We start from the raw sequence: 15,131 nt of genomic DNA, 5'->3' as shown, positions 1-15,131 counted from the left end.
TCTCCACTGGCCCCCAGGGGGCAGTAGATCAGAGTTTTGCTGGCCCATTCTATATTTTTACTGGCCCTGCAAGGGATAAAAGGAAAAGCACTTTTCCATTAAACTGTGTTTATTGAATACATTTGGATTAATCAATACAGGGGACAAAAATAACCAAATGCCAGCGTGGAGAAGATTATTTGTCAATACCAGCTCTCTCCTCATTTCCATCACTCTTTCTTGTCTCTTCGTTGTGCTTATCCATAGGTGCTTATCTCACAACAACAGATAGAGACAGACATCCGGGTAGTTGGAGGATGAAGGAAGAGCAATCGAGCGCAGATCGATAGATAGCGTTCATTAACGCACAGGACTCCTCTTGGAGGAATATGGATTAAAAGCCTTAGAGTTCATCACGTCTACCCCAGTTAGTAATATTCCACCATGGTTTTTCCCAGAGGTAAAAACAGATATTAGTATCCTAGAAAAGAAAAGGGAATGGAGAATGGAGGAAGTGGGAATCAAGACAAGTATTTATATAAGGAACAGTTACAATAATTATCTCAGAATTTATACAGATGGATCAAAGAATAAACAGGAATGTGTGGGAGTTGGAATACATATTCCTGAATTCAAAATAAATATGTCGAAAAGATTATCTGACCAGTTATCTGTATACACAGCAGAAATTGTGGCAGTCATCATTGCATTACAATGGGTGGAAGAGGTTAGACCTGATAGGGTGGTAATATGTACAGACTCATTATCTGTCATTAAAAGTATACAATCAATGGAATCTGCCAGAGAAGACTTATTATTAGAACTAAATCACAGTTTGTTAAGATTACATCGGGGTGGCATAGATGTTCAGTTTTGTTGGGTGCCAGCACGCGAAGGAGTGAAAGGAAATGAGAGTGCAGACAAACTAGCAAAAGATGCATTACAGAAGGAAATAACGGTTCCAATTCCACTCGGAAAAGGAGAAGGAAAAGCAGTGAAAAGAGAGAAAGGTATGAGAATATGGCAGAAATGGTGGGAAGAAGACACGAAAGGAAGGGGATATTATAAAGTACAAAAATATGTTAGTATTAAAAATTATAAAGAAAAGACTAGGCGGGAGGAAATTATAATATCAAGACTAAGAGTGGACCACACAGGATTGAATAGCACTTTGTATTTAATGGGGAAAAGGAATAGTGCAAACTGTGAAAAATGTGGGGTTAAAGAAAATGCTGAACATGTCATATTACACTGTATATTATATGAATTGGAAAGACGGGTGTTACAAGATGGGGTTCAGGAAGCAGGACGGGAATGGAATCTGATTGGGATACTGGGAACAGAAGGAGAGAGGAAAGGGATTATAGGCACCAGAATGGCACTTTTTAAATTTCTTAAAGTCACAGGGTTTATGTGTAGAATATGAGAACAATTAAATAGCATGATGTTACACACTCCAGTACAGTAGGTAGCGGTATGCACTTCAAAGTTGGTTGCAATCCGCCATCTTTCGAGAGAAGAAGAAGAAGAAGGACTCCTCTTGGGCCAATCAGCACCAATGTTTTGGAGCACAGTATGTTACCCGCCATGAAACAAATAAGAAGTACTTGCCGACTGGCGTGACCAGTGACCACCACCACCATGGATTCGGCTGGGACAAATACGGTAATGACATTTTTTTACGATCCAACGATCTTTTGTTTAACTATTGTTAATGTTATAGCTATTTTGTAGAAACGGGGGAAATTAAATCTTTCTCCAGACGTTGCTAATGCTCACGTTTTTATGGTACCCTACTAGCTCTGGTAACAACATTTTTGCCTGGTGTTTATTAATTTTTAAGCGTTGGCCTCTTCCTCCGGTGAAAATGTTGTTGCAAACGTAGCTAATGTTAGCCGCCGCCAAGTAGACTGGTCATGTCTTCAGTCCAATTTTCCCCCCGATAACTTTGTCATTGTCAGAGTAACGTTTTTGCTGAGAGAGTAAGAGAGAGAGAAAGAGAGAGAGTGAGTGAGAGAGTAGTAGTAGTAGTAGTAATAAGCGTGTAAGTTATGTGTCGCTGTGCTAACATAATGTAAGGCCATAAACTTCAGGGCAATTACTGTACACCAACCATAGCACTAGCTCTAGCCTATATTTGAATTGAATGCATAAGTTAGCTAATTCCGTTTGACTAGAACACAAAAATGGCACATTTACACTTGGAAAGAAAGCTGGATGTTTTGTTTAATTAAACTCAATAGTGCATATGGTATTGTGGTCTATAATAATATAGTGCCTATTTTATTAATATTTTGTTTTATATTGATATAGCTAGCCATTTACTTGAATAACTTTTTGCAATATATTTTCTTTGGAATATGGAAAACATCCCACTTTGTAATTTTTGATTTGGTAATATTTAAGTTATTTATATTGTTTTATGGGTTATTAAGTTGATGTATTGTATAGCTTTTCCAACCTACTGCTGAATTTGTATACTTTTGACCGGGAGACAACTCAGAAGTAGTCAATTCAGCAAGACACCTCCTAAATTTGCTCACAAATGCAACACCTTCCCTTGGTCCTGTTGGGCCCGCCCAGTGCCCAACATAGAGCTACCCTTGTTGGGCCCAGTGCCCAACATCAAATTGGCCCCGAGACTCCAAGCTGTTGTCTAGTTTCGCAACAAATAAGATAACACACACACACCCAGATTAACATGTATAAAATAATGTGGTGCATCTCCTGAACACGGCATGTCATTCTAGCAGACAGGGAAGGAGTCAGGAAAGAGGGAGAGATGGCCGACCCAGTGTCCACACAGAAATGACAAGGTTCTTCACTGTATTTGGTTTCTTTGTCAGACTGACTCATCCCTTACATTCATCAATTTAAATTCTCAAACTATAGCTAGTGAAATGTGTATTTGTATTGTGTAATGTGTATTTGTATTGGGTAATGTCAAATTAATAAATTGTCATCACAGGTCTTTTCCTGCCCTTTTTGGAGCCAGGGGAAAGCGCCGGCGCGTTTAAGGGCCTTCCAACCACTCCACACCAGTCAAAGAGATAGAAGTTACATTTGATCTCTTACCCAAAATTGTTGAGCACACTCACAAAGGCAGTGAAGAAGTTTTCCATCTGCAATCTGGTTTAGGACACAGGTCCACGCTGATACCAGAGAACTACACCCATGATGAGGTGAGGCAACTTTTTTTTTTTTTTTTTTGTCATATAATCATGTTTGAAAATAGTCCACTATCAAAACCAATGTTCGTTTGTCAATATGATGGTACGATTTACACTACCGGTCAAAAGTTTTAGATCGGTAAGATTTTTTGTGTTTTTAAAAGAAGTCTCTTCTGCTCACCAAGGCTGCAATTATTTGATAAAAAAAAGAGTAATATTGTGAAATATTATTACAATTTAAAACAGTGGTTTTCTATGTGAATATATAGTGAAGTGTAATTTATTCCTGTGATCAAAGCTGAATTTACAGCATCATTATTCCAGTCTTCAGTGTCATATGATCCTACAGAAATAATTATAATATGATGCTCAAGAAACATTTATGATTATTATCCATGTTGAAAACAGTTTTTTACATTTTTATTTCAGGATTCTTTGATGAATAGAAAGTTCAAAAGAACAGAATTGTTGTGAAATGGAAAGCTTTTGTAACATTAATCACTACCATTCAAAAGTTTGGGGTCAGTAAGAATTTATTTTTTTATTTTTGGGGGAAAGAAATTAGAAAATACTTTTATTCATCAAGGATGAGTTAAATTGATCAAAAGTTACAGTAAAGACATTTATAATGTTAGAAAAGATTATATTTTAAATAAATGCTGTTCTTTTGAACTTTCTATTCATCACAGAATTTTGGGGGAAAATGGTACACGACTGTTTTCAACATTGACAAAAATAATTTGTTTTTTGAGCATAAAATCAGCATATTACAATGATTTCTGAAGGATCATGTGACACTGAAAACTGATGTGTAATCAGCAACAGTAATGATGTTGACAATTCAGCTTTCAAATTACATTTTAAAATATATTAAAATAGAAAACTGTCATTTTAAATTACTGTTTGTCATTTTTTTTTTCATCAAATAAAGCAGCCTTGGTGAGCAGAAGAGACTTTGTTTAAAAACATACAAAATCTTACTGATTTAAAATTTTTGACCGGTAGTGTATATTACTCTTGAAGGTATGTTCAACCCTCAAAGATCTTTATCCAAAACTGGAAAGTGTGTCTGGGGGCTGGCTGATTTACAAAGGAGCAGGTACATAGAACTTACCCATGGCCAATCTAATCTTGGTATAAAATAATTTGAATCAATATCTTGAGTGATGAGTACTGTCACATTTCAATAGAGTTCAACTATTAAATAACTTTTCTTGTTAAGAGGGTGTGGTTCTAGAAAACTATATATGTTGTCTCCTGGGGACAGTGGATATACTGGGCTAATGCTGAAGACTGCAAGTATAGGCGGAAAGGGTGTCCTATATTGCTCCGTACAGGAAGAACTAGACACTCAACCACTGCCTCCTGACTCCAGGTCCTTCTCTAGTATGCCACAGGCAATGTGCCACTCCTGTCACACCAGCTATCCATTGCAAATCCTAGCGCTGCATATTGAAACATGCAAGCCTTCAGATACTTATCCACTGGAGGTGTGTACAGACCCATTGTATGGATAATGTTGGGAGACCATTAAGCTTGAATACAGTTTCTTAAGAGAACAAAGAGGAGGCTCAACATTACAGTTGAATTTTGTCATAACATGTTTACAGGCCAGTTTCACCTGATGTGATGTGGATTTAGGTAATTCAGCTATTTTTGCAATGAGGCTGTGTCAATTAATGAACAGTTTATGCAAAAACATCTGTTGAATGATGAGTAACAACACATATGCAATCATGTCACAATTTCAGTTTGATTCCAGTTGCAGACCAATCTGTGGCCATAATTTTCCTCCCGATGACCTGGAGGAACATGCAAGCGAGTGTGGAGAGAGGTAATAGAATCTTAGCACAATTTAGTCAATATAAGAATGTCAAGATTTTGTAGCATTTTAGTGAGATATTTGTGATATCCCTCCAAGCATCTGTTTTCCCACCCATGGATTAATGTATTGACCAGTTGGATTTAATACTTTTAAATTGACTAAGCTGTTACCATTAAGGCTGACTGTGCTGTGTGTGATATACATTTACTTTCAACAGTACACAAGTGTTTTTTTTTTTCCTTTGGTTGTCACTGTTGCCATATGATTTTTATTGATCAGTTAGTCCTGACCATAACACAATTTCTTTCTCTCAAAAAGTTTAAATTAAAATGTTTAGTTTAAAAAAAGTTTCAATTAACAAGTTTAAATGCATAAAAAATCCCTGTTGGATCTTGATCAAGGAAATTTCAGGAAAGATATGCTTGCATACAGTGGGGTCCATAAGTCGGAGTCCTCAAACAATATTTTGTTTACATGTTACAGGGCTGAAAACTCAGGCCATATATAGACCTTATTCAGAGCAGCGCCATGACGGGTATGAAAGTGAGGCTGTGTTACCGTGTTTCCAATGGCATCCGCTGTAAAAAGCTGAATAAAGCGGCTAGATTACTTACAATTTTCCACAGCTTACATTGTCGGGAGTTTTTTGTCAACTGAAATTTCTTGGAAAGATATTTTTCCAGTGTTTCATGAGCAGAACAATCCGAAAACACATTAAATAACAGTACAGCCCATTGAAGAGATGCATGACTATCCCTCACAGCCTCGCTTTCATTCTCATTAAAAATCAAAGATGGCGCTGCCGTGAATAAGGCGTATGACAAGAAAAAAAAGAATTGTGTTTGATGACTATTTGATAATTTCAGGCACTGACAGTGTAGTTGCCTACGTGGGCTCTGATTGGCCCACATGGTCAAATTGAGTCTATTAAAATTGCTTCCTCTGTTCACACCAAAAAATAACCTGATGAAGGTCCCAGCGACCGAAACGTTGCTCTCTGATTAAACTTTATATGCAAGTTAAGACAGTGTGTGGGAGATTCCTCTCTTTCGATCCGTTGCTCTTCTGGTCCTCTCCTACGCACCTGTCTGCCTCTGTTGGTGTGCATACTTTTTATTGATTTATGTTCAGTAGGCTAAATGTTGTGGCTTGTGATCTTAACACAGTTTTATGCACTTATGTCCTCAGGACATTAGTATGTTTCTACTAATTTATACGGTTTTCTTTCAGAAGTGCTGGTGAAATCTGGCTCAAGGCGGACCACCACCCTGCTGCCTCAATTTTTGGTGCTACAGGTACTTGTGTGATGGGGAGATACAGATTCAGCACATTTCTCTGATGCGGAGTATATATCACATCTCTCCCAGGTCTTATGGGTTTTACTGCTGTAAAATGTTTGGCAACACATTTTAATCTGTGTTTTTTTTTTTCTGTGTGTGCGTATTTTTAAGGTTGAGTCGGCCACGGAGGCTACAATGACTGAACTGATTGAGGACATTTTGAGCTGTGGCTATAATGGACCTGTTAATGTTGAAAAGAGGGAAGAAATTCTTCGGTATAATTGTTTTTTCACTATGCTAGTCAATGATGTTAATATTCATGTTTTGATTTTTTACATTTCACTTCATATTGATATTATTTTTTTCTTCATTCTATATTTTAGTGCTGTTGTTCTTCATGCCATACTTCGGCTGCTGCCCCTACTCTCCAAGCTACGTGAAGTTCTGAAACTTTATGGTCTCGTTGATCAAATGAACCAATACCCAAACATCTGCCAACCACTCTTTGTCCCCGGGATGGAGGTGAAGGTGAGTTAATAAATGTAGACTTTAGTAGGGATGTACTGATACCACTTTTAACTAACAATAGTGATTCCAAGTCCTAAACTCAGCTTATTTCAAGTACCAATCATGCCCTTTACTTTAACTTTTTTTGTATAGACTTTGTGGGGTCACTGGACAATAATAATGAAGATATTAATGTTAAAGGTCCACAATGCAGAATTCTCCTAAGAAACAGTGTATAGTATGACCACCCCCAACTGGTGTGAGGGGGTTTTATCTACAGAGATATTGCCTTCTGCCAGTATTTTCTGGTTTTCTTATTATGTTGCTGTGTTTGGGACATTTCTGTGTCAACCTTTGGGCAGTGGGTGTGTGTGTGTGTGTGTGAGGTTGGGACTCGTAACGTAATAGTTTTTGTGCTGCTCGCTCACCCACTACTGCTCTCTCTTTCTGGATAAACTCATAATGATACATAGTTTCTCTCATCAGGCTGATGCTGACTTTGTCTTTGCGACTTGCCCACCTGAGTTCGAGAAGGGCTCCAACAAAGAACAGGTGGAAGTGAGCGTTATGAACCATCTCCAGGACTTCTTGCAGGAGCTGGAAGCATGTGATTGCTCATGTACTTTTCTTCTTGTAAACTCTGTTTACTTAGTTTCTCTGTCTTACACATTTTATGAAATTTTCATGTAGATTATCTTATCATTGTAAGTACACTTATGCAAGATATTAGATTTCCAAATTCTACCTCTGTGTTGGTACAGGTAAACCAAATATTTAATCTACATAATTGTTTGCTTTCCATCTCTGAAAAGGTGTACATCCAGAGGTGTGTGACACAGTAGACTATCCTGGTCACCTGTCCCCCAGTATCCAGTGGCTCACAGGACAGGGCCACAGTCCTGTCTTACCAGAAGAGAAGAGAAACTTCAGAGTCTTTGGACTTACAATCCACCTACCTGTTAAGAATATGCAAACTTTTACTGGGTTCAAACAAGTGATGACAGAGGCCTTCCATCTAGGGCAGGCATTTCATCAGGTTTAAATATTCAGTGCTATTTAGATTACTGAATGCTTTTCTTTCATGGTTCAAGTACAATGCATATACATTCAGACAAATAATAATAGATAAGATATTTGTGCAAATCTTTCATCTCATTTTTTGTTAAGTCCAGTTTGTATCTGTTAACCCAACCCAAGTTATACTTTAAAAACTCATTTCCATATGGGCATTGCACCATCCATGTTTGTCAGAAAGATGTCCTTCACTGCGTTCTTTCCTGCGTTTCAGTTTGACAGAAGTCCAATAAATACAAAATCTTTGGAACCAAAACACAACATTGTGGCATTACTTTAGTTTCAATCACTTCACTGTGAATGGAAGTTGGACTTTATGGTGCCTGCCTGCCTGGATACAATCATGAATTATTTAAAGCCTTTTAATCCTCTGATTTGCACAGATAGGACTGTCAATAATGGTGTAGCAGGGACAATGCATGCAAAAATGGAGGCTCTAGACCCTTCCAGAGCGGAGATATTGAGATCCCACGGAGCATTTATGCCATTATAAATATCTCAGCTCTGGAAGGGTCTAGAGCCTCAATTTTTGCACTCATGTCTAACTCTCAAGGCCCTCTATCAGAATCCAGAGTTTTGAGAAGATTGGAGAAACTTAATTTCTCACCCTGAAAAAAAAAAACGAAAGGGGTACCACTGTCGTTTTTTTTTTTTTGGTCGAAATTTTGAGTTTCTCTGATCTTCTTGAAACTCTGGACTCTGATAGAGGGCCAGGAGACTTAGACCTGCGTACAAAAATGGAGGCTCTAGACCCTTCCAGAGCTGAGATATCGAAACTCAAAATTTCGACCCGAAAAAAAAACGACAGTGTTACCCCTTACGTTTTTTTGCGTTTTCGGGCGAAAAATCAAGTTTCTCCAATCTTCTCAAAACTCTGGATTATGATAGAGGGCCGCGAGACTTTGGCCTGAGCGCAAAAATGGAGGCTCTAGACCCTTCCAGAGCTGAGATATCGAAACTCAAAATTTCGACCCGAAAAAAAAACGACAGTGTTACCCCTTACGTTTTTTTGCGTTTTCGGGCGAAAAATCAAGTTTCTCCAATCTTCTCAAAACTCTGGATTATGATAGAGGGCCGCGAGACTTTGACCTGAGCGCAAAAATGGAGGCTCTAGACCCTTCCAGAGCTGAGATATCGAAACTCAAAATTTCGACCCGAAAAAAAAACGACAGTGTTACCCCTTACGTTTTTTTGCGTTTTCGGGCGAAAAATCAAGTTTCTCCAATCTTCTCAAAACTCTGGATTATGATAGAGGGCCGCGAGACTTTGCCCTGAGCGCAAAAATGGAGGCTCTAGACCCTTCCAGAGCTGAGATATCGAAACTCAAAATTTCGACCCGAAAAAAAAACGACAGTGTTACCCCTTACGTTTTTTTGCGTTTTCGGGCGAAAAATCAAGTTTCTCCAATCTTCTCAAAACTCTGGATTATGATAGAGGGCCGCGAGACTTTGCCCTGAGCGCAAAAATTGAGGCTCTAGACCCTTCCAGAGCTGAGATATCGAAACTCAAAATTTCGACCCAAAAAAAAAAAACGACAGTGTTACCCCTTACGTTTTTTTGCGTTTTCGGGCGAAAAATCAAGTTTCTCCAATCTTCTCAAAACTCTGGATTATGATAGAGGGCCGCGAGACTTTGACCTGAGCGCAAAAATGGAGGCTCTAGACCCTTCCAGAGCTGAGATATCGAAACTCAAAATTTCGACCCGAAAAAAAAACGACAGTGTTACCCCTTACGTTTTGTTTGCGTTTTCGGGCGAAAAATCAAGTTTCTCCAATCTTCTCAAAACTCTGGATTATGATAGAGGGCCGCGAGACTTTGCCCTGAGCGCAAAAATGGAGGCTCTAGACCCTTCCAGAGCTGAGATATCGAAACTCAAAATTTCGACCCGAAAAAAAAACGACAGTGTTACCCCTTACGTTTTTTTGCGTTTTCGGGCAAAAATCAAGTTTCTCAAATCTTCTCAAAACTCTGGATTATGATAGAGGGCCACGAGACTTTGGCCTGAGCGCAAAAATGGAGGCTCTAGACCCTTCCAGAGCTGAGATATCGAAACTCAAAATTTCGACCCGAAAAAAAAACGACAGTGTTACCCCTTACGTTTTTTTGCGTTTTCGGGCGAAAAATCAAGTTTCTCCAATCTTCTCAAAACTCTGGATTATGATAGAGGGCCGCGAGACTTTGCCCTGAGCGCAAAAATGGAGGCTCTAGACCCTTCCAGAGCTGAGATATCGAAACTCAAAATTTCGACCCGAAAAAAAAAAACGACAGTGTTACCCCTTACGTTTTTTTGCGTTTTCGGGCGAAAAATCAAGTTTCTCCAATCTTCTCAAAACTCTGGATTATGATAGAGGGCCGCGAGACTTTGACCTGAGCGCAAAAATGGAGGCTCTAGACCCTTCCAGAGCTGAGATATCGAAACTCAAAATTTCGACCCGAAAAAAAAACGACAGTGTTACCCCTTACGTTTTGTTTGCGTTTTCGGGCGAAAAATCAAGTTTCTCCAATCTTCTCAAAACTCTGGATTATGATAGAGGGCCGCGAGACTTTGCCCTGAGCGCAAAAATGGAGGCTCTAGACCCTTCCAGAGCTGAGATATCGAAACTCAAAATTTCGACCCGAAAAAAAAACGACAGTGTTACCCCTTACGTTTTTTTGCGTTTTCGGGCAAAAATCAAGTTTCTCCAATCTTCTCAAAACTCTGGATTATGATAGAGGGCCACGAGACTTTGGCCTGAGCACAAAAATGGAGGCTCTAGACCCTTCCAGAGCTGAGATATCGAAACTCAAAATTTCGACCCGAAAAAAAAACGACAGTGTTACCCCTTACGTTTTTTTGCGTTTTCGGGCAAAAATCAAGTTTCTCCAATCTTCTCAAAACTCTGGATTATGATAGAGGGCCGCGAGACTTTGGCCTGAGCGCAAAAATGGAGGCTCTAGACCCTTCCAGAGCTGAGATATCGAAACTCAAAATTTCGACCCGAAAAAAAAAACGACAGTGTTACCCCTTACGTTTTTTTGCGTTTTCGGGCGAAAAATCAAGTTTCTCCAATCTTCTCAAAACTCTGGATTATGATAGAGGGCCGCGAGACTTTGGCCTGAGCGCAAAAATGGAGGCTCCAGACCCTTCCAGAGCTGAGATATCGAAACTCAAAATTTCGACCCGAAAAAAAAACGACAGTGTTACCCCTTACGTTTTTTTGCGTTTTCGGGCAAAAATCAAGTTTCTCCAATCTTCTCAAAACTCTGGATTATGATAGAGGGCCGCGAGACTTTGGCCTGAGCGCAAAAATGGAGGCTCTAGACCCTTCCAGATCTGAGATATCGAAACTCAAAATATCGACCCGAAAAAAAAACGACAGTGTTACCCCTTACGTTTTTTTGCGTTTTCGGGCGAAAAATCAAGTTTCTCCAATCTTCTCAAAACTCTGGATTATGATAGAGGGCCGCGAGACTTTGCCCTGAGCGCAAAAATGGAGGCTCTAGACCCTTCCAGAGCTGAGATATCAAAACTCAATATTTCGACCCGAAAAAAAAACGACAGTGTTACCCCTTACGTTTTTTTGCGTTTTCGGGCGAAAAATCAAGTTTCTCCAATCTTCTCAAAACTCTGGATTATGATAGAGGGCCGCGAGACTTTGCCCTGAGCGCAAAAATGGAGGCTCTAGACCCTTCCAGAGCTGAGATATCAAAACTCAATATTTCGACCCGAAAAAAAAACGACAGTGTTACCCCTTACGTTTTTTTGCGTTTTCGGGTGAAAAATCAAGTTTCTCCAATCTTCTCAAAACTCTGGATTATGATAGAGGACCGCGAGACTTTGCCCTGAGCGCAAAAATGGAGGCTCTAGACCCTTCCAGAGCTGAGATATCAAAACTCAAAATTTCGACCCGAAAAAAAAACGACAGTGTTACCCCTTACGTTTTTTTGCGTTTTCGGGCGAAAAATCAAGTTTCTCCAATCTTCTCAAAACTCTGGATTATGATAGAGGGCCACGAGACTTTGCCCTGAGCGCAAAAATTGAGGCTCTAGACCCTTCCAGAGCTGAGATATCGAAACTCAAAATTTCGACCCGAAAAAAAAAAACGACAGTGTTACCCCTTACGTTTTTTTGCGTTTTCGGGCGAAAAATCAAGTTTCTCCAATCTTCTCAAAACTCTGGATTATGATAGAGGGCCGCGAGACTTTGACCTGAGCGCAAAAATGGAGGCTCCAGACCCTTCCAGAGCTGAGATATCGAAACTCAAAATTTCGACCCGAAAAAAAAACGACAGTGTTACCCCTTACGTTTTTTTGCGTTTTCGGGCAAAAATCAAGTTTCTCCAATCTTCTCAAAACTCTGGATTATGATAGAGGGCCGCGAGACTTTGGCCTGAGCGCAAAAATGGAGGCTCTAGACCCTTCCAGAGCTGAGATTTCGAAACTCAAAATTTCGACCCGAAAAAAAAACGACAGTGTTACCCCTTACGTTTTTTTGCGTTTTCGGGCGAAAAATCAAGTTTCTCCAATCTTCTCAAAACTCTGGATTATGATAGAGGGCCACGAGACTTTGCCCTGAGCGCAAAAATTGAGGCTCTAGACCCTTCCAGAGCTGAGATATCGAAACTCAAAATTTCGACCCGAAAAAAAAAACGACAGTGTTACCCTTACGTTTTTTTGCGTTTTCGGGCGAAAAATCAAGTTTCTCCAATCTTCTCAAAACTCTGGATTATGATAGAGGGCCGCGAGACTTTGGCCTGAGCGCAAAAATGGAGGCTCTAGACCCTTCCAGATCTGAGATATCGAAACTCAAAATTTCGACCCGAAAAAAAAACGACAGTGTTACCCCTTACGTTTTTTTGCGTTTTCGGGCGAAAAATCAAGTTTCTCCAATCTTCTCAAAACTCTGGATTATGATAGAGGGCCGCGAGACTTTGCCCTGAGCGCAAAAATGGAGGCTCTAGACCCTTCCAGAGCTGAGATATCAAAACTCAATATTTCGACCCGAAAAAAAAACGACAGTGTTACCCCTTACGTTTTTTTGCGTTTTCGGGCGAAAAATCAAGTTTCTCCAATCTTCTCAAAACTCTGGATTATGATAGAGGGCCGCGAGACTTTGCCCTGAGCGCAAAAATGGAGGCTCTAGACCCTTCCAGAGCTGAGATATCAAAACTCAATATTTCGACCCGAAAAAAAAACGACAGTGTTACCCCTTACGTTTTTTTGCGTTTTCGGGCGAAAAATCAAGTTTCTCCAATCTTCTCAAAACTCTGGATTATGATAGAGGACCGCGAGACTTTGCCCTGAGCGCAAAAATGGAGGCTCTAGACCCTTCCAGAGCTGAGATATCAAAACTCAAAATTTCGACCCGAAAAAAAAACGACAGTGTTACCCCTTACGTTTTTTTGCGTTTTCGGGCGAAAAATCAAGTTTCTCCAATCTTCTCAAAACTCTGGATTATGATAGAGGGCCACGAGACTTTGCCCTGAGCGCAAAAATTGAGGCTCTAGACCCTTCCAGAGCTGAGATATCGAAACTCAAAATTTCGACCCGAAAAAAAAAAACGACAGTGTTACCCCTTACGTTTTTTTGCGTTTTCGGGCGAAAAATCAAGTTTCTCCAATCTTCTCAAAACTCTGGATTATGATAGAGGGCCGCGAGACTTTGACCTGAGCGCAAAAATGGAGGCTCCAGACCCTTCCAGAGCTGAGATATCGAAACTCAAAATTTCGACCCGAAAAAAAAACGACAGTGTTACCCCTTACGTTTTTTTGCGTTTTCGGGCGAAAAATCAAGTTTCTCCAATCTTCTCAAAACTCTGGATTATGATAGAGGGCCGCGAGACTTTGCCCTGAGCGCAAAAATGGAGGCTCTAGACCCTTCCAGAGCTGAGATATCGAAACTCAAAATTTCGACCCGAAAAAAAAAACGACAGTGTTACCCCTTACGTTTTTTTGCGTTTTCGGGCAAAAATCAAGTTTCTCCAATCTTCTCAAAACTCTGGATTATGATAGAGGGCCGCGAGACTTTGGCCTGAGCGCAAAAATGGAGGCTCTAGACCCTTCCAGAGCTGAGATTTCGAAACTCAAAATTTCGACCCGAAAAAAAAACGACAGTGTTACCCCTTACGTTTTTTTGCGTTTTCGGGCGAAAAATCAAGTTTCTCCAATCTTCTCAAAACTCTGGATTATGATAGAGGGCCACGAGACTTTGCCCTGAGCGCAAAAATTGAGGCTCTAGACCCTTCCAGAGCTGAGATATCGAAACTCAAAATTTCGACCCGAAAAAAAAAACGACAGTGTTACCCTTACGTTTTTTTGCGTTTTCGGGCGAAAAATCAAGTTTCTCCAATCTTCTCAAAACTCTGGATTATGATAGAGGGCCGCGAGACTTTGACCTGAGCGCAAAAATGGAGGCTCTAGACCCTTCCAGAGCTGAGATATCGAAACTCAAAATTTCGACCCGAAAAAAAAACGACAGTGTTACCCCTTACGTTTTTTTGCGTTTTCGGGCGAAAAATCAAGTTTCTCCAATCTTCTCAAAACTCTGGATTATGATAGAGGGCCGCGAGACTTTGACCTGAGCGCAAAAATGGAGGCTCTAGACCCTTCCAGAGCTGAGATATCGAAACTCAAAATTTCGACCCGAAAAAAAAACGACAGTGTTACCCCTTACGTTTTTTTGCGTTTTCGGGCGAAAAATCAAGTTTCTCCAATCTTCTCAAAACTCTGGATTATGATAGAGGGCCGCGAGACTTTGCCCTGAGCGCAAAAATGGAGGCTCTAGACCCTTCCAGAGCTGAGATATCGAAACTCAAAATTTCGACCCGAAAAAAAAACGACAGTGTTACCCCTTACGTTTTTTTGCGTTTTCGGGCGAAAAATCAAGTTTCTCCAATCTTCTCAAAACTCTGGATTATGATAGAGGGCCGCGAGACTTTGCCCTGAGCGCAAAAATTGAGGCTCTAGACCCTTCCAGAGCTGAGATATCGAAACTCAAAATTTCGACCCAAAAAAAAAAAAACGACAGTGTTACCCCTTACGTTTTTTTGCGTTTTCGGGCGAAAAATCAAGTTTCTCCAATCTTCTCAAAACTCTGGATTATGATAGAGGGCCGCGAGACTTTGACCTGAGCGCAAAAATGGAGGCTCTAGACCCTTCCAGAGCTGAGATATCGAAACTCAAAATTTCGACCCGAAAAAAAAACGACAGTGTTACCCCTTACGTTTTGTTTGCGTTTTCGGGCGAAAAATCAAGTTTCTCCAATCTTCTCAAAACTCTGGATTATGATAGAGGGCCGCGAGACTTTGCCCTGAGCGCA

At 40.2% G+C, this 15,131-nt stretch overlaps 1 protein-coding gene across 3 annotated transcripts; it reads left to right on the top strand.

Moving 5' to 3' along the window:
- The first annotated feature begins 228 nt into the window (after positions 1-228).
- LOC120487564 (uncharacterized) lies at positions 229-8,086 on the top strand. Of its 3 annotated transcripts, none has more exons than XM_039683773.2 (8): positions 229-1,644; positions 2,948-3,161; positions 4,912-4,983; positions 6,205-6,269; positions 6,426-6,529; positions 6,638-6,782; positions 7,248-7,380; positions 7,574-8,086. In XM_039683773.2, the coding sequence occupies exons 3-8, from the start codon at positions 4,947-4,949 to the stop codon at positions 7,801-7,803; spliced, it is 714 nt and encodes a 237-aa protein (XP_039539707.2). In that variant the 5' UTR covers positions 229-1,644; positions 2,948-3,161; positions 4,912-4,946; the 3' UTR covers positions 7,804-8,086. The 3 variants fall into 3 exon arrangements, with proteins under 3 accessions (XP_039539707.2, XP_039539705.2, XP_039539706.2); XM_039683771.2 differs by having other exon boundaries at positions 4,901-4,983; XM_039683772.2 differs by having other exon boundaries at positions 233-1,644; positions 4,901-4,983; positions 7,248-7,368.
- The last annotated feature ends 7,045 nt before the right edge of the window (positions 8,087-15,131 follow it).

This window comes from Pimephales promelas, chromosome 19 (assembly GCF_988280905.1).
Source record: "Pimephales promelas chromosome 19, fPimPro1.hap1.1, whole genome shotgun sequence".
NCBI classification, from domain to species: domain Eukaryota; kingdom Metazoa; phylum Chordata; class Actinopteri; order Cypriniformes; family Leuciscidae; genus Pimephales; species Pimephales promelas.
Note: the sequence above shows the minus strand (reverse complement) of the source record. Positions and strands in the feature narration are given on the sequence as shown.

Excerpts from the sequence above, each read along its gene's own strand:
- LOC120487564 (XM_039683771.2), top strand. Across the intron at positions 4,984-6,204 it reads GCAAGCGAGTGTGGAGAGAG|AAGTGCTGGTGAAATCTGGC; the intron begins GTAATAGAATCT and ends GTTTTCTTTCAG. Across the intron at positions 7,381-7,573 it reads GGAAGCATGTGATTGCTCAT|GTGTACATCCAGAGGTGTGT; the intron begins GTACTTTTCTTC and ends ATCTCTGAAAAG.